This window comes from Danio aesculapii, chromosome 22 (genome assembly GCF_903798145.1).
Source record: "Danio aesculapii chromosome 22, fDanAes4.1, whole genome shotgun sequence".
Taxonomy (NCBI): domain Eukaryota; kingdom Metazoa; phylum Chordata; class Actinopteri; order Cypriniformes; family Danionidae; genus Danio; species Danio aesculapii.
Genome location: NC_079456.1, coordinates 16433704 through 16459761, shown reverse-complemented (window position 1 = coordinate 16459761; position 26058 = coordinate 16433704). Strand labels below are relative to the sequence as shown.

Here is a 26058-nt window from a genome sequence, read left to right as displayed (position 1 = left end):
TTGTGTTGATTCAGCTCATTTTAAAGAAGTAGTTAAAACAAGCAGAAAAAATCTTTTTTTGAATGTATATTATGCATGATGACAAGCCAATCAGCTTCTCTCAAGGATGTACAAGGAAATGCTCACAGCAGCCTCTGGTGGATTTACGAGAAATGGCACATATGAGAAAGCATGCCCCAGTAACATACATACTGCAAAAACATATTTCTTAAGTACATATTTGTTGGTTCTCATAAATGTATCCCTGGGCACATAATTCCGATGAGCCTGGGTTGTTTTTTGTTATTAAACATCAGAGGTGGAAGACGAGCTGGTTTCTGGTCCTGTGTGGCTCTTTGGTGTCTCTTTCCCCTTCTGTTTGCATGTGGTGCTGTGGTGGTGTGAGGTTTAACCGACCGTCACTGACTGTGTCTGTTGGATCTGCTCAAACAGGACAGCTCCAGCTCCGTGGGTTCGGGAGAATTCACCGGGATTAAAGAACTGGATGATATCAGCCAAGAAATCGCACAGCTGCAGAGGTGAGGACAGACACCGGCAGACAAAGGCAAAATTATTAGACCTCCTGTGAAATTTGAAATCCTTTTAAAAATATTTTCCAAGTGATGTTTAACAAAGCAAATACCTTTTTTAGAGTATTTCCTATCATATTTTTTATTTTGGAGAAAGTCTTTTATTTGTTGTTTGAGGGCAATAAAAGCAGTTTTTATTAAGAATTAGATCTTTTTTCAATTGTCTACAGAACAAACCACTGAGTACGTTTACATGGACACCAATAACTCTGATTAAGACAATTCTCTGATTAAGAGTCTACCATGTAAACAGTGATTTTTGATTTTTTTTATTTAATCAGATTGAGGTCATAATCGAAGTAAAGAGAAATCGAATTAAGACATGTGGAGCCGATCTTAGTCGCATTATTGACGTGCTGTACAGACGTGTAAACACCTTAATCACTATTTCTGCCATGTAGGACTTTTTGTTGCGTTTTGTGACACGATAGTTCACACACACACACACACACACACACACATGGCTGTTTGACTATTCTTTGCACCTACCAAGTCAATGAAGACCACAGACACATGCATCGTGAAATGCGGATGTTTTTTTCTTCATTTAGCATGCGGTATGAACTTTCATTAAAACAACACTCTTCCAGCAGTTCATAGTTGCATCCAATATCTCATTTGTCACAGGGACGTGCATGAAATGTTCCTGAATGAAGGTGAAAGTGCCTAACTGCAGTTAAAGTCGACAAATTTAAAATGAAACACCCAAAATTACTCTGGAGGAAAAGTGGGTAGCGCTGTGTAGCGATGACATTAACCGAATTATGTGTTATAACAAGTAAAACGAGATCATGAAAGAAACATTCAAAAAGCAACTCATGTAAATGCTTTAATCTTATTATTGTCTTAATTAGATTAAGGCAAATAATTTGATTACTGTTGACCATGTAAACGTAGTCACTGTTGTCCAATGACTTACCTAATTAATATAACTTGCCTAGTTAACCTAATTAACCTAGAGTACTAGTATTGGAAAATTACTAGTAAAATATTGTGTACTGTCATCACGGCAAAGACTAAATAAATTAGTTACTGGAAATTAGTCATTAAAAATATTGTGTTTATGGAAATCTTCTCTACATTAAACAGCACTTTTTAAAAAAAGAGTTACAATTTCACAGGAGGGCTAATATTTTTCCCATCAACTTTATGAAGCAAGCAAGGATATACTGATTGATATTTAAAATTCATTTTTATTTTATTTAGTAAATATGTCTGAATATGCTAAAATAAATAAATAATAATGATCATGGTGCACTAAAAATTATAAAGAGTATTACTAAGCAAAAAAAAATAGAAAGTAAATATAAAAATGATAAATAAATAAATAAATTATAATACAATAACAAAAAATAAAGCATGAATTAAATAGTTTTTTTGTACTGAATTGAAAAGATAAACATTGTGATTAAAAAAACAAATCTCAATATTTTATTATAAATAATTTTTAAACATGTAAAAAGGCATTCTAACATGTTTTGCCGATATTTTATGTGTTTCAAAACATTAAAGAAAAAAATATTTATAAAAATGCAGTTGCCTTGGATTATTTGATAAATAGCAAGCAAAATGTTTAATATCTGGAAAAAATTAAATAAAATAATTCTCTTAAACACACCTGCAAAACATATATAAAATAGATGCCAAATTTGTGGTGCTTTTTTGTATACATTACTACAACAAACGATTTGTTGGTGGATACATTTCTGAAACTGCAAAATGTGTGAATATTTTGAAATATAAAAAAAATATATTTAACCTGAAATATTTTTTCAGGTTTGTTATATATATTTATCATTATATACATTGGTAAACAATCACTGCAAGGCAAAAACAGTTGTGGTTAGCCTCAAAGAGAGTTGACTTTTTTGTTATTATTATTATTATTATAATTATAATTATTATTATTACGATGATGAGAGTTTTTATGATTTAAAAAAATTTATATGTTGTAATCAATGTCAATGAAGATACTATATATTTTCTTCACTTGATAAAGAGTTAAAACACTTGTATTCAATTTTATTTTTATTTATTATGTTTTACATCATGTTTCTCCACATTTCACTTCCTCAAGTCTTCATTACCCTCCATTGGCCCATTCAAGTATATTTGTCATTTCTGAACAGCTGATGATCCTGAAATGACTCCTATTTTCCTTGTAAGCAGCAGGACAGGTATCTGAAAGCTCTTGGTGGCGGATGAGTTTCTCTTCCCTGACAAACCCTCATCTCACCTTCCTCCTCTTCAGTGTCCTTTTCATGTGTTTATTTTTATTTTATGAAATCTCTTGTTTCACTTGCTTATTCATGCTGCCTCAGCACTCTTGCTTTCACACACTGGGATACACTCAGGTAAAAGCCTCTCTTGACTGTCACCGTACTTGATTTTTTGTGTGTGTGTGTGTGTGTGTGTGTGTTAGTGTGTGTGTGTAAAGCAGGCTGGTACGAGGGATATTTGAACTGTTAGCAGTTGATAAAGGCTTTTGCGTCTATTCTTTTTTACTTTTCTAGAGAGAAGTACACATTGGAACAAGATATTAGAGAAACCGAGGAGGCCATCAGACACAAAACCACTGAGGTTCAGGTAAAGCTGGTGTTATTATTAAAATCATTATTTATATTATTGATTATAAAGTTACACTTAATGTGTTGTTGATATATTTAAAGCTAATTATTAGTATTTTGTGATGAATATGATAGTCTTAATTTGAATTTAGACTGTGTTAGATAATATATTCAGAAATATTATTTGTTATTAATATTAATGGACAAAAATTTTAAATATATTTATATATATATATATATATATATATATATATATATATATATATATATATATATATATATATATATATATATATATATATATATATATATATATATATATATATATATATATATATTTATATATGTATATATATATATATTTATATATATATATATATATATATTTATATATATATATATATATATATATATTTATATATGTATATATATATATATATATTTATATATATATATATATTTACATATATATATATATATATATATATATATAAACAATGCAGTTTTATATAATAAATAGATTTTTGCTATTTTAAAGGTAATCAAAAAATATATAAACTAGTATTTAAATAGTATTGCAGAATATAATTAAAATATTATAAAATATACTTATATATATTTAAAGTATATATATTTATGAATGTATGTTTTATAGTTTAACAAATAGATTTTTGCTATTGTGTAGTACTTTATTAATTATAAAATAAAAGTATTATTATATTATTTTATTCAATTATGAAATGTTTATTATTATTCTACATAAACTTAGTATATTATATTATAATTATATTTAAAAGCGTTATACAGAATTGTGTTTGTAAATGTAAAATATGCTTTTTAATAAGTGTGTAATAATTTAGAAAATGTTTTAATTAATAAAACTAATTAATAAATAAAACAATAAAATCATATATAAATGAATGTTAATGTAAGATATATTAAAATGTAAATGTAATATACAAAATATTGTTTAATAATTACATACATTTAGCATGTATTTTATGATACGTTATTAAAGCTATATTGCTATCTTCATTAGATTGTATGATAAATGTGAATATATTTTAATATATATATTTAAAGTACAATCTACATTTAATTTGATACATGTATAATAGTTTATTAATTAAACTAACAATCTTTACTGTATTTTACTTTACATTACTTAAGTGTGCTATATTCATTGTATTATATGATAAATGTGAATAGTTTTTAATGTATTTGAAGTATTATCCACATTTAATTTATGATACATGTATTATACTTTAATAATTAAACTAATAATTAAACATTGATTGCCAGGAGATGCAGAATGATCTGGACCGAGAGACGTCAAGCCTCCAAGAGCTGGAGGCGCAGAAGCAGGATGCCCAGGACCGGCTGGAGGAGATGGACCAGCAGAAGGCCAAGCTGGAGGACATGCTCAACGACGTGCGACAGAAGTGCCAGGAAGAGTCGCAAATGGTGAGTGAAAAAACTCTACAAGACCATTTACCGTGTTAATAAACTATGTTTAAACATCTTCTCCATCTCTCTGTTCAGATCTCTTCTCTGCAGACCCAGATCCACTCGCAGGAGTCTGACCTGCAGAGCCAAGAGGAAGAACTGGGCCGAGCTAAAGCGGACCTAAACCGCCTGCAGCAGGAGGAAGCTCAGCTGGAGCAGAGTCTACAAGCCGGACGGATTCAGCTGGAGACCATCATCAAGTCCCTCAAAGCTACACAGGACGAGATCAACCAGGTGCTGCAGTTTAAAGGCACACCAAACCCTAAAACCCATTTTAGGAGATTTGTAGAGATATTTAGTACACGACGACATTAAAAACACGCCGAAAAATTTGATTTAATGGCCCGTTTTCACTGAGTGGTATGGTATGGTACGGTTCAGTTTGTTACGCTTTTATGGCCGTTTTCACTGTCAAAAGGCGTACCGAACCGAACCGTACCATACCACTTTGAAAGGGTACCAAACACGAGAAAGGGTACCAAAAGGCGGAGAATGAAAACAAAAGAGACGCCATGTTTAAAATACAGCCGAGAAATTACAGCGTAATTAATATATATATATATAACAACGAGCCATGGTCGACCTGAGCTCAAACAAATCTTGTCGTCGTCTAGATGAACAGCCACAATGCCAAAAAAGAAGAGCAGATTTACCCTGTGCCCCTTAGTTTTTACGAGGCAGTCTGAAGCGCGAGCGGTTTTGCTTTCTTACTTGCTCTCGCCGCGTGTCTATATCTGATAATAATAACGTGCGCTTGATTATTGACGTACTTTTGAAACCCGATCCTATCAGAAACTGACAAATGCGAGAGTGACACGCGAAAAAACTAAGGAGAAGCCGGAAAAAAAGGAGCACGTTATTTTTTCAGCAAACGGGAACAAAATGCCATGTTTAACTATAACCTTCACCTTTTGGACTATTATGAACTCAGAATGATGGAATGACTCTCTAACAGAGGCTACATGTGCTGCTGAAGATTACAGACACAGATGAGAGATTTGCACTAACTAGGGGCTAAATTTTGTTGTTTTTGAGCCTAAATAAGGACTAAATGTCTGCTGTGTGTAGTTCTTCTGTAGTTGGTAACATATCGGAGACTGTAAGGGGCTGTATGTGTTTATATGTTCATTTATTTATTAAATTATTTTATATAATTACAGACGCTACAGTAGGCTGTTTCGCACTGTCATTGATCTGCAGTTATAATCAACTCATGTTCATAGAAAAGTCAGTAATAAACATTATACAGAAGTATTTATGTGTGTAAAGCATCTGTTTTGTGAGAAGTGCTTCTCATAGAATATGTAAGTGACCCGTAGAGCTTTACTGTAGACATTTCCTCGAGCGAAAATGTCGTCAACTGAAACTCTCTGTCGTACACCACGCCCACCAAAAGGGTACCCTTGATAGTGGAAACGCAAACCTGATAAAGGTGACCCGTACTGACCCGAACCGTACCGTACTGTACCAGTCAGTGGAAACGAGCCATAAGTCTAAACCTTGACGTCTATTTGACATCCACATATTGATGCCTTTTTGACCATCAAAATGACACATAATGTATTATAATATATGAAAAGTTTGGAAGCTTCGAGACCATATTACCTATTTTGTATCCCTACAATGCATGTAAGCTATCTTGATGTCAAAACAACATCAAATTGACGTCTAACATAGGCTTCAAATAACACATCAAAAATCAGATACAGGACAGTCTATTTTTGTCTGTTTTGACATTAAGTTATTCAATTGAAAGCAAATCGATTAGCATTTGTGACGTGTTTTTTGATGTTGTTTTGACATCAAGGTGGCTGCTGGGAAGTTTTAGCTCAATATTATAATTGTATATATACTGTTGAAGTCAGAATTATTAGCCCCCCTTTGAATTTTTTTTTCTTTTTTAAGTATTTCCCAAATGATGTTTAACACATCAAGTAAATTTTCACAGTATTTCTGATAATATTTTTTCTTCTGGAGAAAGTCTTATTTGTTTTATTTTGGCTAGAATAAAAGCAGTTTTTAATTTTTAAAAAACATTTTAAGGTCAAAATGATTAGCCACTTAAAGCTATATTTTTTTCGATAGTCTACAGAATAAACCATCGTTATACAATAACTTGCCTAATTACGCTATCCTGCCTAGTTAACCTAATTAACCTAGTTAAGCCTTTAAATGTCACTTTAAGCTGTATAGAACTGTCTTGAAAAATCTTTAGTTAAATATTATTTACTGTCATCATGGCATGATCAAATAAATCAGTTATTAGAAATGAGTTATTAAAACTATTATGTTTAGAAATGTGTTAAAAAAAATCTTCCCTCCGTTAAACAGAAATTGGGCAAAAAAAAAAACAGAGAAGCTAATAATTCAGGGGGGCTAATAATTCTGACTTCAACTGTATACACAATATACATATTTCAAAATAATTGTCTCTTCTATAGTTACATTGTGTACTTATAACGACTATTTTATGATATACTCTCATTCTGGGCTAATAATCAAGAAACTGCTTCCATACCAGGCGCAATGATATTACACAATGCTGTTAATTTAGTTACTATTTAGTAATCTAGTTACTAGTTAGATTATTTTCGTGTGCTGCGTAATATAATAGCATAATATCAACATAATATCAACAGAAACAGTGGTTTCAACATTTTTCAAGACATCTTCTTTTGTGTTTAACAGAAGAAAGAAACTTATAAAGATTTGAAACAAGTAGAGTCAATTATGACACAATTTCCATTTTTGGGTCAACAAAACCTTTAAATAATAAAAAAAAAAAATAATAATTCTTGAATACATTGCTTAGTACACAGAGTAACTACAGAAGAGTCAAGCTTTAAATAGGAAAATTATTGAAACCCTTTTTGAGCAAGATGCTAATGGTCTAATCTGATTTTATAGTTTATGCTAAGCTAAGCTAAAGTGCTACCACCAAACCTGGAGATCTGCTTAATAGATTTAAAAATGAATTGTTTAAAAATGAACTGTGGCTTGTAAAATGAGCACAATTCTAAAGATAAAAGCTGTACTGTTCCTTTAAATATTAACCAAAAGTGAACACTAGAGGGTGACAAATGCCTAAAGAGCTGCTTTATTTCAAACACAGTCCCGCAGATGTGTTTACTTATGAAGTTAGAAGGCAGACACCAGACAAAGTGCTTCATGTAATAGCATCAGAAAGAAATAAAACATGCAAAAAAGCAGTGATAACCCTGACACATGCTTATTGCAGGCTCGAAGCAAACTCTCCCAGATCCAGGACAGCCAGCATGAGATCAGCAAGAGCATCGAGCAGTACAGCAGCACCCTGAATGGCACCCATGGGGGCAGCATGACCAACCTGGCCGACATGAGCGAAGGGTTCCCTGAGAAGGAGAACGGAGGTTTCGGAGCCATGGTGAGCTTTGTGTTCAGAAATGAGGAGAGATTAATCTGATGTGCATTTATTTCAATATTTGTTTAACATCAAAGTAGAATAAATATAGTATTCATAGCACAAACTAGGCTGTATCCATACTAAAGCTATGCTGTATTCAAAGAGGGTTAGTAGTTTTAGTAGAGGGTAGTAGTGTGTATAATGAACTGGTAATTAAAGTCTGTTCCAGGAAAAAGAGTTATGTATTTTAACGCATTTGATTTATATTTTATTTTGGTTATTATTATTATCCATAATTGTTTAAAAAAGATAGTACGTATAGTATTTATACACACACACACACACACACACACAATTTCTAATTGTTTAAAAAAGTAACTATATATAGTATTTATATTATACAGGGTTTTCGCGGGGTCTTGAAATTTTAGGCCTTAAAAAGTCTTAAACTCTGTTCTAGTTCTTAAATATTTTTGCACAGGTCTTATTTTTGCAATGTCTATGTAACGCTACATCGAATGCTCATTTAATTCTTATTTGTTGCTGTTGTTGCCTGGTTTTAGTGGTGTTGTAGTTCTTTATTTCACTAGTCCAAATGTAATTTGCGGTATTACAACTACAAATGAGACCAACATGCAATAGCCAATCAGCTTTCTGTTATTGAACTCAGTGTGCGCGAATGTGCGTCATCGCTGTGTTTGCGGATGTTTGTTGTTTCACAGGTGAAACAGGTACACCTATACAGACATCTTTATGATCTGTCCATGCATGATCATATGGAGAACCAGATGACCAATAATTCTTGGCTAGAAATGGCAACAGCCGTGGGAAAGAAGGAAAGTTTTTGTAAAAGTTTGGAAAAACCTGAGGGATAAGTTTGTTAGAACAAAAAAGCGGCCATGCAAAAGTGGAGACCCAGGTGATTTTAATATTACAGTATATGTTTTTCCACCATTCGTAGGTTTTACACTGATTAATTATTTCTTTGATAACAGGAAAGGAATATTTTAACCTATCGGTTTACAGTATCCTGTTTCTAGGCTTTATTGGTCATAATGGTCAGGAATATTGGACCATTATTACATTATTAGCTTATACGTAGAGGACAGAAACTAGCCAGACAGTAATGTGTGAATTGTGGAGTGGGCTAAATAAAAAAACAAAAACGTCAGTATTTTTAGTAAGTGTACTTTTTGCCATAATAAAAATATATAATTATAGAGCAACCCATTGTCTGTTGCCATTAATATTTAACTTTAATAGGTAAAAATGTCCGAGATATAAACAAAAGCAAGTGATGCATCAAAGTTTGAGTAAAAAAAATCTTGAAAGGTTATAAAAATCTTTATAATCATTATAATAAATTATAAAAATAATAAAAAACTATTAGTTTAAAAATCTTCAATGATATTAATGATATGACCTAGTTCCGGAAACTTACTACTTCTCTGTTTAGAATGTTTTTTTTGACCGCCCTGTCATTTAAAAGAATATCTCAATGGCGAACATGTCAAGTATAAAAGCCTCGTCCGTTTCGTGAGGTGCGCGATGTGGCACCAGGCGAAAGTACAAATCAGCCTTAAGATGTTTGTTTGTTTGTTTTTTCTGTAGTTAAATGGTGCATCTAACCTGTCTTTAGTACTGTTCAATTTGAATACATTTATTTTACCACTAATTTTGTGATTTTACATTTTCTCTTTATGTGTGTGGTGTTTTATATTGTGATATAAATCTTAAATTTAATACTTAATGGTCTTTAAAAGGTCTTAAAAAGACATTATAATATCTGCAGAAACCCTGTTATAGTATTCAGTGCTTTAGCAAGTTGCTTTAGTGGCTTGAAATTTAGTACAGTATTGCCAAAACATTTTAGATAAGTATAAAGTATGTAATATATTAACATCATTAAATTAATAAAATATACAGCAAATGAGAAATAAATTACAGAAAAGGGAATAAAAATAGACAATATTGCTAAAAATTGAAAGGTGTAGATCAGGGGTGTCCAAACTCGGTCCCGGAGGGCCGGTGTCCTGCAGATTTTAGCTCAAACTTGCCTCAACACACCTGCACGGATGTTTCTAGAAAGCCTAGTAAGTGCTTGATTAGCTAGCCCAGGTGTGTCTGATTGGGGTCGGAACTAAATTTTGCAGGACACCGGCCCTCCAGGACCGAGCTTGGACATGCCTGGTGTAGATTATTTAAATAAGGTAAATTGGTTGATTAACCATTTCTAAAAGTGTACAAATATTTTGCAGCCAGTATAGATGTAATTTTGTTCTCTTTGAGTATAGAGTAAAGTTCGTTTATTAAACAATTAATCATTTATTGTTTCTCTCGCGGCTGTGCGTGCGCAGTCAGCTGCAAAAAGGTCATGTAAAAACGGATACAAATAACGGCAACTTTAGAAAGCGAAAGCAAAAGTCAGAAACTATAACCGGACACACTTTGGCACAAAAAGGCTCATCTCTCTGTGAGTGTTGAGTTCACACGCGTACAGAACCAGCAGTAGGAAACGTGCAGCACGAGAGAAGATTTTCCATTGGTTAATTGATTGCGAATGTTTGGTTTTCTTGGGCGGATACAAAAAAAAGTGTAAAAGGATGATAATAATAATATTATTCATGTGTCACCACTAAATATACTTGGGCAGCTGTTAATATATCTGGTCGGCCCGCCCAAGTACAGTCTATGTGTGGGAAGCACTGGTATTTTTAATTTTTTAATATTAAGATCTTTTATTTATACTATTATTATTGACCTTTTTTTATTATTACATTACTTAACTAATTGGTTTGGAAAAAAAACACACTAGCACAAAACAGCAATTATATAATAATACTGTATTATTTAGTGATATTTAATTTGTTATAATTTCATAACTAATGTTATTTATAAAACTCTTATTAGTTTATTATTAAATTATTAAAGTAATATTTTTAACAACATATAGATTTAATATTTAAAATAAATGTGATGCAAAGATTAAAAAACAGCGTTTCTCATTCTGAAAATGTAGCCCTATATACATTTCTGGAGATCGCGAATTATGTAGCCAGAAGTACATATGGCTGCATTTCGTCTTTAAAACGAACGCTACAAGGGGGGTATGACATTGTTCCTTTTCGCGCTCACCAGCTGACTGCTTACCTCCATATGGACAGCGTTTCCACTGTTACCAGTTTGTCCAGTTTGCTCGCCATGTTTGTCGGCGGACTTGAGATATAGAGTGAAGTTGACCACGATGATGGGGTTCGAGTCTGGTGAAGAACGGTTTTAAAAAGCGGGTAAGACAAAAACAGAATCCAAAAAATTAAATAAACAAGTACATAACCGGGTGAGAATGTGGTAAAATCTGAAAACGTGGTAAAACAGAGGCGAGGGCTTTTGTTTTTCTGGATTGCTTTGATTGATCGGTTCAGTTTAGGTAAGTGGGTGGGTGGGTCAATCGGTGCTTTTGAAAACAGTCAGTCAGTTGACAACGGCCTCTTGTGGATTTACGTGAGCACAGCAGGCGTGAATGGCACTCGCAAGAGAAATTTGAGATCTCAAAAAGCATACACAGGGGCCTCAGGTGGATTCACGAAAACAAAAACTGCAAAAAAACGTAGCTCCTGGGACATATTTGGCGCTCTTCAGAAATGTATATAGTGGTACGTTTTCAGAATTCAGAGCCTGGGCTGTTAAAAACACTTAAGTAATACAAATTTATTAAGGTTTTTTTATTAAAAACAAACAATAAATAAAATTTAAGTTTCTTGTTAAGAATACTTAGTTACATTTTTTATTATCTATTTAATTATTGTTTAATAAAAGAGCATTTTTAAAACAGTAATGTAATTTATTTAAAATGTGTATATATATTTTTTTTCTTTTTTAGTATATTTTTAAATATATTTTAATGTATTTTATATTGGTGGTTCATTCCGCTGTGGCGACTCCTGATGAATAAAGGGACTAAGCGTCTTATTTAATACTTGTTTGTACATAAAATGTTTAATTGTTTAGTCTCTTGCTTAGAAACTTTCCCTTTCTGTATTTTTTTAAATTTAAGCCCAGAAATAAGTGAATACGATTGAATTCCTGTTGACATTTTCTGGTTTCTGATTTCGTCTCTTGCTTTTCTTTCTGAGTTATGCCTCGCATGCGAACGTGCAATTTGTAAACCCAGCACTTTTAACAGAGCTTCTTATGTTACTTTAAACAGCTGAGACTCTGGCTGAAAATCCAGATCATAAACACAAAACGACTGACGCTTATAGAGACGTGGTTTTGGACCATTTGTCCAAAGCTGACAGTACACATTTATCGTAAAAGGGATATTGTACAAAAAAAATCTGTCATCATTTACTCATTTTTGAAAACAAAAGAAGATATTTCGAAGAATGTTGGAATCCGGTAGTCATTGACTCCGATAGTAATGTTTTTCTACTATGGAAGTCAACATTCTTCAAAATATCTTCTTTTGTGTTTAACTGAAGAAATGATGAGTAAATGTTACTTTTTGATTAAACTATGCCTTTAAGTGTTTATTTGAATTGTTACAGGAAGACCCGTTTAAGGTGAAGCCCACTGTGTTCAACAGCGCCCCTCAGGAGATGCACACAGACCCCTTCCAATCTGAAGACCCCTTTAAAACAGACCCTTTCAAAGGTTTGTCATGGCTTTTTTATTTCCTTTTTCTTTTTTAAACTTATTCACAATTCACATACTCTCAAGTAGTTTCAAACCTTTATGACTTTCTTCAGTTCACAAAAGAAGATATTTTGATGAATGTTGGAAATCAGCAGCCACTGACATCCATAAAATAGTATTATGTAAGTCAATGGTTACCAGTTTCATTCTTCAAAATATCTTCTTTTGTGTTCAACAGAAGAAAGACTCTCAAACAGGTTTGTGAAAAGTGGAGGTGAGTAAATGATGACAGAATTTTCCGTTTGGGTGTCTGTCCCTTTAATTATGGTTTACTGTGACAAAAAGTAGTTTTAGATTTCTATTTTGTGGCACATTTTTTGGGGTTAAGCTTTGTATCGGCTACTAAAAGCATCTCCTTGTTCGTTTTTGTACGTTTTGTAGGCGATCCATTCCAGAATGACCCTTTCTCAAAACCGGCCACCACAGTCCCAGGTATGCGGCTTTCAGATGTTGAGCTTTGAACTTAATGCAATAGGATAAATAAATAGGATAAATGTAGAATGGTGTTATATTGTGTGCATACTACATTAATCAATTATACATACTAAAACTAGTCTGAATAAAGGATTAAATCAAAAGTATAAAATAATGTCAATCATAAATATATATGTATACAAAAACACACTAGTATAAAAATATTTATTTATTTATCTATTTGTAAATGCTTAAGGTTAATAATTAATACTAATTATACAAATTCTGTCTTTTTATATAAAGACATATATGTATGTTCTTAAAATGAAACAATTTATTTAATTAGTTTTGTTTATGTATTGCATAATGCGACCTGTATATAAACACACAGAGCTGGAAAAGTAAATTAAAAGAATTAATGAAACGTTATTTTTCATTTTTTTATATAAATGGTCTTTTACACACACACATGTGCATTATGTACATATCAATTTATTTTCAAATTATATATATATATATATATATATATATATATATATATATATATATATATATATATAAATATATATAAATATATACATATATAAATATATACATATATATATATATATATATATATATATATATATATATATATATATATATATATATATATATATATATATATATATATGAGCAATATCACGAGTAGCAGTGTGATATGGCTGTATATCGGCACTGGTGGGAGGTGTGCGTTGGCTTGAGGCTGCAGGCAGAGTGCCATAGTGTCCCACTAGTGACAATATACAGCCATATCGCACTGCTACTTGTGTGATAATGCGTTTATTATACAACAGTTTGACGGCATAATCGGCATGTGTATATAAAAAAGAAAATCAAACACTGAGAGTCTCAAAATCCTTTTGTATGAGGAACTACTATCTTCCACTATTCATTCACATCTGCAGCTGACGTCAGAACAGCAGAAACCATTGCTACTTCACAAACGTCACTTTAGAGCTAGTGTTTGAATGATTCTCGAGCGTAATGTCTCAAAGGTTGACAAAACAGGATATTTTGCTCACATTTTAAGATTATAAGGCTGAACAGCATGAAATGCTATCAGTCTGAGACATTTCCCAGTATTTCTCTGTTGCAATCGGGAAATCACAATAATTAACCTCAAAAAAGCCAAAGCAGTGCAAACACTACCAGATTACTGTTGTGCTTGCGACAAGGAAAACTGCTAAACACACGTGGGCATTTCTTCTTCTTTCTTTTTACTGAACTAGTCTGCATTAACGAAAACAGGAGATGCATTAGAAACAAACAGATGGCCAACCAAGAAGAAAATCAGCATAAACACAACACTACAGCGTACAAAAGAGAGAGATCGACTTAGAATGTCACTCACCAATTTTATAGTTTTGATCAGCTGTAGTTTCAAATGATGCCTATGTGGTCTTTGTCACCATCTTGTGGATGAACATCGTCAACCGTCTTTGCTCAAAGACAGGGTAATGGCCGCCAACGCGCTGTCTCTCAGAAATGATAAATACTTAAAAATAGGCACCATCCTCATAAATAAACTGCATAATTGCAATCTAAACAACTACATTCTTGACTAAAATAGCCTCAAAAGTACATTATGTTTCCCAACAGCTGCAATATTTGTCAAACTGTAAAGTGTTCTCTGCTTGTTGCTGTATGTGGCATACGGTGCGTAATACACAACGGTGAAGGGTTAAGAGGCTGGACGAGTGCTGTTGCTGGCAGAACATTGCACGGCTATCAGTTATTCAGATTCAAGACAGAACTGTTGTATAAATATATAAAGACACTATATTTGTGTATGTTCTTATAATGATACAATTTATTTAATAATATTTTTGGTTATGTATTGCATAATATGACCTGTATACACACACAGATCTGGAAAAAAGTAAATTAATAGAATTAATTAAATATTATTTTTCATATTTCTCATATATATGTAATATATATGGTCTTGTACGCACACACGTTATGCACTTATCAATTTATTTTATTATTATTATTATAAATTCTGAAACTTTTTTTAATAAAGCATTAAAACATAAAATAATTTAAATAAATAAATAATAAATTATTTAAATAAAATAATAAAAAAATAAAAAAATAAAATAATTCAACTGAAACTGTACATAAATTAATGTATCCAATAAAAATAACATGTATTATTTTTTTTTAATTAATTGTATATATAAAATTATTATTAATTTATTGTGATTAATGTTTCCCAGTGTTGGGTTGTGGCTGGAAGGGCATCTGCTGTGTAAAACACATGCTGGTTAAGTTGGTGGTTCATTCCGCTGTGGCGACCCCAGATTAATAAAGGGACTAAGCCGAAGGAAAATCAAGGAATGAATGAATTAATGTAGATTATATATACAGTTGTGTAAAATTCATGTGCAATTTTAGGGAGCGTTTGAAATTATGTATTCAAAAAATACTTGTATACAACAAATTATCATTTTTAAAAATAAATAAGCTTTTCATAAAAATCCTATATTTGATTCTAAAGGCATTCAGAGATGCCTCTCATTGCTAATACTATGAACAGTTCCCTTGGGAGAAAATGATTAAAATGCCCCTATTTCATTTCAGCTTTCAAGTCTCTCACAAAGCTTCATGGTGCTAAACATCAAGTTCACTTACCTTGACACAGTTCCCCTTTAGTGATAAATGAGGCTTTCAGTTCCCCATCTCCCATCAAATTTGGGCTAAATATAGATTTGTGATAAGATGATATAATGTAAATAATGATATTCAAATATGAGTCACATTACACTCTGAACTCTTTCAGATCCTTTCGGTGGAGACCCTTTCAAAGAAACTGACCCATTCAGGACGTCCTCTGAAGATTTCTTCAAAAAACCCTCCAAACCGGACCCCTTCACCAATGCTGATCCTTTTAGCAAAAGTGCCACTCTGCCCTCAAAGGTACCCACAAAGCCAGCATCAACACCTTAAATACAGGTCAACTGACCACAAATCAGATTTGTATGTTTTTTTTTTTTGGTTTTAAATTAGGTAGTTCCTCTTCTGTCTTTGCACACTGAAGTCTGAAATTGTTTTATGTATTTTTTCATATTTGTCTCTATAAGATTTGCTTGTATGGTGGCTCTGAATTGTCAAAACACCCCTCAAAACCCTTTCTACGAATGCAAAAAATGTAAAAAAAAAAACCAAACAAAAATGTTTTATGACGGATGAATGTTTCAGAGGCAATGTTTAAATATGATTGACACAACGCAAAGTCAAATTTGTTTTTTAACATGCGAAAATTTTCATAAAAAATTTTAGACTCCGTCTGCAATAGACTTTACACACAAATTACATTTAAATTATTTTATTGTATAAAGTGTGTAAACATTAAATATTCCCATTGTTTTCAGACTCAAATCTATATAATTGATATTAAATACCAGCTCAGCTGCTTTGTTTCCAGAACTAACCAAAGACATGCTGATTTTCCTGCTGTTCACTATTTGATTGAGCATTTATAGTCAGGTTTTGTACAGGTATTCTTTATGTAGCATAATTTCTCAAAGCTACAGTCAAATAATTACATTTTTCAGTTTTTATTTTAGCTTATCTTTATAAATGCATATTAAATACCAGTGTTGTGGGTAACACATTACAAGTAACATGAGTTACGTAATAATATTACTTTTCTAAGTAACGAGTAAAGTAACACAATTTTTTTTCAAAATTAAATAATAAGATTTGAGTTACTTTTTAAAAAATGTAATGCGAGTTACTTTGTAGATTAATTCATTTGCTTTTAAAAAATACATTTCTGAATTCAACTGAATGTAGTCACGTTGAATCCTGCACGCAATGAGAGAATGCAGGAACAGACAGAAAGGAAGATGGCAAAGCCTTACATTTCTGAGATGGACATATTTTGAACAGATGAAAGAAAAGGAAAAGAGGATTATCTAAATGGACAATGATTTTACTTTTTAATAAGACATAAAGTACAAAAGTAGCAAACGCCTTGCTTTAAACTTGCATTAATCTGTATGTACAGCATGTACTCTGGGCTCAGGAGGTTCTCAGAAGATAACATTATATTACATTCATTATTTTAGGTCAGAAAAAGTAACTCAAAAGTAATGTAACGCATTACTTACCAGAAAAAGTAACGCAACTAATTACTTCTTTAGGGGGAGTAACTCAATATTGTACTGCATTACTTTCTAAAGTAACTTTCCCCAACACTGTTAAATACCAGCACAGCTGCTTTTGGTCCAAGAACTAATCTAAGAAATGCTGTTATTCCTGCTGTTCACTGAGGATTTTAGCATTTTTATTCAGCCTTTCTACTGTTTGTTTTGTACAGATATGCTTTATGTAGCGTATTTTCACAAAGCTAAAGTCAAATCATTGTATTTTTAACTTTTTTTTTAGTTCATCTATATAAATGCATATTAAATACCAGCTCAGCTGCTTTGTATCCAAAACTAACCAAAGAAACGCTGTTATTCCCGCTGTTCACTGAGTGATTTGGCATTTTTATTCAGCCTTTCTACTGTTGTTTTGTACAGTTCTGCTATATGCAGAGCAATTTCACAAAGCTAGTCAAACCATTACATTTTTTTGTTTTTATTTTAGCTTATCTACATCAGGGGTCCTTAACTGCCGGCCCGCAAGCCATTTATGGCCCCCCTCCCCCTTGCTCCAGCCCACAACTGACATAAAAAATATAACGAGATTCGACCCCTCGCAACATATATTTTTGAACCATTAGCATTGTTGTGCAGTCACATATAGCCACTTGTGGTTTTGACCTGCCTACTGGACATTTAAAGTACTGTATTTGGATTAGTTTTACTTTCGTTTTCGCTTGTGCTCTAGAGCAGTGTTTCCCAACCCTGTTCCTGGAGGCACACCAGCAGTTCATATTTCGGATGTCTCCCTTTTCTGACCCATTAACTTCAGGTTTTGGAGTCTCTTCTAATGTTCTGATGAGTTGATTCAGGTGTGTTTGATTAGGGAGAGGTTGAAAATGTGAACTGTTGGTGTGCTTTCAGAAACAGGGTTGGGAAACACCGGTCTAGAGCAATGCACATCATCACATGCAAAATTATTTGTAGGGCTGATATAAACACTGAAAGTGTACGTAAGTGCTCTGTTTTTACTAAAGCTCTATTTTTGTAAATATACAAGGGTCGTTTGATTATAATCAGTTTTATACAGTCTGCATTTTGTTGTACAAACACTTCTTCATGGCTTATACGTTATGCTGGTGGTGTAACAAATATAATAATTTTGCTAATATTCAATTCAAATTGTCTCTTTTAATAGGTTTTCCTCATATGCTTATTAAGATTTGTTTAAAAAGTATGTACATTAGTAAAATTGTAGTGCTGGTTGAACGTGGTAAAGTAAATGTAAATATATACATACTTTTCTCCTCTTTGTTGTAGTTTTACAAAAATGAAAGGTATTGAGAAGAACAATTGCCAGTGAAGTCACTAAAGTTACCCAAACTCTTTTCTGTTCCTCTTACGTTATCTGTTTAACTTGGTTAAGCTCAATTGGTTGGGACAGAATAATAATAATAATTATTATTATGCCTATTATTTGTAGTTTTCATATTTAATCTACCCCTTCAATAACAAGGAACAAAAGGCTAGAGTTTTGACTGCATATACTCTGTGGAGTGTGTGCCTAACGCTCAGCCATACACACAAAAGCCACAGGCGAAAAACGTGCCGATTGCAAGTAATGCTTAAAATACAATGGTCATGTATGTTGTCCTAAGATGCATCGGTTACATCTGGTTTCCAGTTTTTTTTTGTGCTTGAATGTTAAATCGGCCCCCGCCAATTTGAGTTTGACATCCCTGATCTATATAAATGCATATTAAATACCAGCTCAGCTGCTTTGTTTCCAGAACTAACCAAAGAAACTCTGTTATTCCTGCTGTTCAGTGATTTTGCATTTTTATTCAGCCTTTCTACTGCTTGTTTTGTACTGGTATGCTTTATGTAGCAACATTTTACAAAGCTAATCATTATATTTTTAACTATATATATATAAATTGCGCAAATTATACACATTACGCAGAATGGGATAGAATTTAATCAGTCAAAAATGATTAAGATCAGTACATTGTTAACATTAATTGTATGACTTGTTTTTCAATCCTCTGCTTTATTTTCTGTTGTAGAGCCATCATTTCGCAAGTAACGATCCCTTCATCTCAACCAGCCCCAAACCGAAAGGTCAAGGTACTATTTGCACGTCTCTCACCAATTTAGCTGAATCATATCATCCCTGCCGCTCCCTTCCTTTAAACATCAGCCACTTGAACACACTTCTCAAACTCATGAAACGGATCTGGCATCAGATAAAATCGTTTTGTTCCTCTTACGAATGCCCTGAAGCATGTGCTCAGAGTGCATTATACAACCGAAGCAAGCTGACATTCACACCTCTTGCCCACTGGCGACACTTTTCGTTTTTTTGAAGACCACTAAGAGAGCTATTTGAGAGAGCACGTGTGAAGAAGCTGTCAAAAGAGTTCCCATGCATTACGTCCGCTCATAGGCACATTGTCTTTCACGGAACATCATGAAATTCCTCTGCTGTTTCGGTAAATGTTAATGCAGCGTTCGGTTGCAGCACAAACGCTGAGGCGACGCCAGGAAATGATCAGCACTTTTTTTTCTAACCTGTGGGTTGCAAACAACAACACTAGAAAGATGGAGATAGAGAACAAAGCCAACTGATGCTTGTTCATTTTTTGTTTTGAGTTGCTGAAATGCAAAATTAATTTTTATTAAGGGCGGTTAGGAGCATTTAAATATCAGTCAAATGAATGCTTCATTCAGTGATGCTTGATTATGTTATTTTAAGGACCTTATTCATTGTATTGTTAATATTGAGATTCTATTTTATCACTTCTATTATTCAACTTGAGTGTATTTTTCTATTTAATGTGTTCAGTGACCACTTAATTTGTCTTTTTTGAATTTCAATCAATAATTTATCAGTACTTTAAAGACTTTTCCCCCAACATAAATGGAATCTTTTTTTCTTTATTATTTATTTTAATATTCAAACACATTGACTTACCAATTTTTGTCCAACAAACACTAACAATAAAAGATACAATACACAAATAATACTTAAAAAAGTAAAATAATAATAGATAAATACAACAATGAGTAACTAACAATATAAAAAATTATATATATATATATATATATATATATATATATATATATATATATATATATATATATATATATATATATATATATATATATATATATATATATATATATATATATAAATAATATTATATATTATATTGATTCATTTATTCATTTTATTTTCGGCTTAGTCCCTTTATTAATCTGGGGTTGCCACAGCGGAATGAACCTCCAACTTATCCAGCATGTTTTTTTTTACGCAGCGGATGCCCTTCCAACTGCAACCCATCACTGGGAAACATCCATACACACTCATTCACACACATACACTATGGACAATTTAGCTTACCCAATTCACCTGTACCGCATGTCTTTGGACTGTGGGGGAAACCGGAGCACCCGGAAGAAGCCCACGCAAACATGGGTAGAACAAGCAAGCTCCACATAGAAACGCCTACTGACCCAGTCTAGGCTCGAACCAGCAACCTTCTTGCTGTGAGGCGAACATGCTACCCACTGTGCCACTGTGCAGCCCTTTTTGGCCTGCCTGCTTATTTTTTACCCAATTTCTGTTTAATGGAGAGTAAAAAATTCTGCACATTTCTAAGCATAATAGTTTTAATAACTCATCTCTAATAACTGATTTATTTGATCTTTGCCATGATGACAGTAAATAATATTTTACTAGATTTTTCAAGACACTTCTACAAAGCTTAAAGTGACATTTAAAGGCTTAACTAGGTTAATTAGGTTTACTAGGCAGGTTAGGGTAATAATGACTAATAATTTTGACCTTAAAATGGTTTTTAAAAAATTAAAAACTGTTTTTATTCTAGCCGAAATAAAGCAAATAAGACTTGCTCCAGAAGAAAAAATATTATCAGAGATACTGTATAAATTTCCTTGCTCTGCTAAACATCAATTGGGAAATATTTAAAAAAAAAATAATAATTCAAATGGGGGCTTATAAATCACTTCACCTGCATATATATATAAGCCACTTCTGATGCCAAATGATCAACTAGAAGTCAAGTTATTATGTATATATATATAGATATATATATATATCTATATATCTATCTATATATATATATATATATATATATATATATATATATATATATATATATATATATATATATATATATATATATCTATATATATATATATATATAAATATATATATATATATAAATATATATATATATATAAATATATATATATATATATATATATATATATATATATATATATATATATATATATATATATATATATACATATATATATATATATATACATAATAACTTGACTTCTAGTTGATCATTTGGCATCAGAAGTGGCTTATATGAAAGGCAAAGGCCTGTAGATTACGCTTATTTTACCAAAATAAAATATAATCATACCTTGATTTTTAATTATTTAATTATAACAGTAAGGTCTGACTTTGCTTAGACAAAAGTCTTGTTACTTAACATAACTAATGTACAGTATAGAATATAAAGTCATGGTGCAGTGGAAAAATAATTAATATTGTGTATGACTCCCATGAGCTTGGAGGACTGCATCCATACATCTCTGCAATGACTCAAATAACTTATTAATAAAGTCATCTGGAATGACAAAGAAAGCATTCTTGCAGGACTCCCAGAGTTCATCAAGATTCTTTGGATTCATCTTTAAAGCCTCCTCCTTCATTTTACCCAAGGCATGCTCATTGCTCAATAATGTTCATGTCTGGTGACTGGGCTGGCCAATCCTGGAGCACCTTGACCTTCTTTACTTTCAGGAACTTTGATGTGGAAGCTGAAGTATGAGAAGAAGCGCTATCCTGTTGAAGAATTTGACCTCTCCTGTAATTCGTAGTTTAATGAGCAGCACAAATGGCTTGATACCTCAGGCTGTTGATGTTGCCATCCACTCTGGAGGTCTCTTGTATGCCCCCATACTGAAAGTAACCCCAAACCATGATTTGTCCTTCACCAAACTTGACTGAATTCTGTGAGAATCTTGGGTCCATGCAAGTTGCAATAGGCCTTCTGCAGTATTTGTGATGATTGGGATGCAGTTCAACAGAAAAATCTAGCTTCTGACACTTTTTTCAAATGATCAACTAGAAATCAAGATATTATTTGTTCCTTTTACAACTGGGATCAAAGACAAGACTTTTGTCAGGTAGTGTGTGTATATATATATAAATAAGTCCTATAAATCCTCTTCAATTTAACTATTTCCTGTAGAATTTATATCTTTAAAATAAACTATGAAAGGTTGTCAGACTTGATAGAATTTGTATTCTTTCTTTTTTAGGGAGAATTAAATTTTAGGTAGAATCAAATCCAGATGTTTCGTTCTGTCCCTTTTTAGATGTGTATTTGTAGGAGCAACTTTCTGTCTTTAAATAAATGGATTTTTTATTAATATTTACAATTATATTAAATTCGTAAAACGCTTAATAAGGTCAACAATCACATGAGGAGTCATGTGATCAGTTTTATTGCCTTTTTGATGTCAATAAATAACTAATTTATGAGTACTTTAAAGTCTTTTATTTTTTGTTAACGTTATTATTGTCATTATTATTACATTCTTCTTATATAATAACATAATTTTCCATTTTATTGACTTTTAATGTTGTTCAAGTCGTGCTGAATTACTTTGATTATTACATGAACGCAGTTACTTATAAAAGATGCTTCATTGTTTTTTCTGTCTCCAATTTCAGATTTCTTTGGCACATTAGACCCATTCGGTAGTAGTTCGTTCGGCAGCAACAGCGGCTTCGCAGACTTCAGCCAAATGTCAAAGGTAGTTAACACCTTTTTCATCTGTTACACTTGCATCATAAGCACTGTGGAGCTCCACTTTCTCACACGTTAGCAACATGACTTTCATAAGATGTGGTTTTGACAGAGATCCCACTCATAATTCAAGTTCTTTGCACCTTACGTGTCTGATCATGGCCCACCGTTCTTTTGTCTTCTGAAATTCATTTTAGGGCTTTGTAGAAGACCCCTTCAGCCGAAAACAAGACATGCCAGCACTCCCGCCCAAAAAAAGTATACCACCACGGCCCAAACCACCCAGCGGTAAGACTTGAAGAGACCCGCAAACAAACTGTGACAAAGTTTATATACACAACCATATAAGGTGTTTAATCAAACTAGTGTTCAGTTTCTACAAGTAAACGATTACTAAAGCTACACAGCTGTTGTGTCTGGAAAAAGGGTTAGTAGACAAAACAAGTAATGCAAACAACCAACATGAAAGACCAGAAAAAATGTTGTTTAGGTGGATAACTCTACATTTTTTTCCTGAAATGCAATGAGAAAAATTAGCTGTAGCTTTTTTTACTAGTTTTTTTGTCACCAGTGAAAGCAAAGCAGCTTTGAATAGAAAGTGGTGACATCCTTTCACACATTTATGTTGTGGACATTTTTAATAAGGACCAAAAAGAATTTCCATTGTCAACAATATATTTTTTGTCATGTATGTGTTTTTTACATGCATTTGAGGATGTCAGATAAGAAACACTCGATTGAAAACCCAAAATGTGCATAAGATTTTTATACAATTTTAGATGATAGACATGAATAAACTCCAAAACAAACACATTTATCAAATACATTTATTTAACAACGTAACAATGAAAATCTTACGTGACTGCCAGGAGATCATTCGATTGGTATGAGTGCGATATTTTTATCATCTGCGATGTTTAGTTTCAATCTGCAGGCTATTGTTATTGAGTTTGGTTTTTGTTTATTCCATTAAAACCAGTTTTTCTTTGTGTTGGTCATGCAATTCAGCAGTTCGATTGGATTATTATTTATGTAGATTCGATTTAGTATTGATTAGTTACCGATATTTCATTTAAAATGTTCATTTTGCAGTCAGCAGCAGGCTTGATTTTCATTTATTTATTTTTTCGTCAATATTGCACACCCGTTGTGAAAGGATAACTGACTGAAAGGCAGACTGCTCTCAATACACAAAATCTTGAAAGCAATTTTAGCCATTTTTAATCCATAGCAAATTCAAGCCAACATAAATACATTTTTGGTTTTCATTTTGGTTTTGGCTTGTGAACGTTCCGCAAAAGTTAAACACTTTAGAGTTAACTATTGATTTCACTATTGAACGATGACGTCATCAGAAGTCAGGCGTCCATGAGTTAAAATAAAATACTAAAATCTGCTTGATAGTAGACAGTTTAGTGTAATAAATAGTCCCCATATACTTCCGGCTAAATTTAAGAATGAACTGATATGACATTATTTTGATCAAAGTTCAGTTGAAAAGAAGTTTAAGGAGTTAGAAACAGCTCAACAAAGCAAATTATTGGGAGAATTCGTTTTAACTCCTAAATGCCTTTGAGCTACTATTGGTCCATGTTGATTGCCTAATAGTTGGGGGTGTTCTGGAACTTCTTTGATATTCGATATTCGATTTGATTTGATTAATTTCTCATAAATTTTTTTCGCACGTTTCACAACCTGCTATTTTTCGTAATGTTTTTGGTTAGTGGACGCACATACCATCTGCGACGCTTGTTCTTTTTCTGTTATTAAATAGATCAATGCTACTGCCAGATGTTTGTAAAACAGTTGATCTCTCACAGTCGCCATTGTTGTGTTTATGGGGTATGTTTGTCCCATAAACAAACATTGTTGTGTTTATGAGGTGTTTATGGTGTCAGAATGTTTGAAACAGTATACTGTCACTTAGTCTTTTCGAACTTTATTTGTCCTCAATTAAAGAACGGAAATTAAACTAAATATCAAGTAGGGATACTAACAATTACCTGATGTAAATAAACCTTTTAATTGATAGACCTTCTCGATAACCGATTAATCTTGGTTATATTTGCAGGTGCCGGCGTTAATTCACGGGTCAGGCTTGTCAGTTTTTCCAACTAAAATATATGAAGTGTATATTTTTATTCTTGCCCATTTGGTACACAACTGTGCGACTGATGATTTGTTTTGCTCATGGAAAATAAGAAACCTCTGTCATATATTTGTTACCTTTTTAATACAAGTTGTTATTTTAAAGATGTCTTGAGCATCTGATTTTTCCTCAGCACTTGTGTGCTATCATTTTCTTCGCTGCGAGTTCAGGTGAGAGAGTATTTAAATACATAAAACTGGACACAGTTTACTTTAGCAAGATTTTTTACATTTTAAATGATCAGGCTTTTTTTTTTACCCTTGATGAAGGGACAATAGTGGAATTCCAGATTTCAAATGAAATATCTTAATGTTAAAAAGGAAACATAAGCTTGAAAACAACCGATCCTATGTATGATTCAATGTCGTAACGAATGCTCTTAAATAATGTAGCGATGTTGACAGCAAGTATTAAGTTTTTATTGAGATTGTGTCGTCTGTCATGTATAGGTCTGTTCTTTACAGAAGCTTTAAAGAGAGCATGCGATGAAGTTCAGCTTTGACGAGGCGCTTTTATTTAGGCTTAGTTAGTGTTAACTTAAAATTTCTTTAATTTTCTATATATATAGTTTATAAATAAAATGAACACTTAGCTTAGTTCACTGTGATCACTATGAAAGGATCATTATGCATTATACTTATTCTTCACTAGGCAATTTTTTTTTATTCGTAAATTATGTATCTTATAAACGGATTGTTTATAAGGACAAAGCTATTAATAATGGTAATTCTCAGAATGCAAAAGTTTGTTAGCTTCGAAATTATAAAATTATTGAAAATAGGGACGAT

General features: G+C 32.4%; 1 protein-coding gene across 5 annotated transcripts in view; it reads left to right on the top strand.

Annotated features, from left to right (window-relative positions):
• eps15l1a (epidermal growth factor receptor pathway substrate 15-like 1a) overlaps positions 1–26058 on the top strand; it is a 58433-nt gene that overhangs the window by 17661 nt on the left and 14714 nt on the right. For 4 of the 5 annotated variants that reach the window (XM_056447229.1, XM_056447228.1, XM_056447231.1 and 1 more), the window contains exons 13-24: positions 433–518; positions 3083–3155; positions 4439–4600; positions 4679–4876; positions 7881–8045; positions 12572–12677; positions 12898–12933; positions 13101–13151; positions 15958–16094; positions 19333–19393; positions 23046–23128; positions 23319–23409. In XM_056447229.1, coding sequence (XP_056303204.1) covers positions 433–518; positions 3083–3155; positions 4439–4600; positions 4679–4876; positions 7881–8045; positions 12572–12677; positions 12898–12933; positions 13101–13151; positions 15958–16094; positions 19333–19393; positions 23046–23128; positions 23319–23409 — 1249 coding nt within the window. The remainder of the gene's footprint in view (positions 1–432; positions 519–3082; positions 3156–4438; positions 4601–4678; positions 4877–7880; positions 8046–12571; positions 12678–12897; positions 12934–13100; positions 13152–15957; positions 16095–19332; positions 19394–23045; positions 23129–23318; positions 23410–26058) is intronic. The other variant, XM_056447230.1, reaches the window with a different exon arrangement.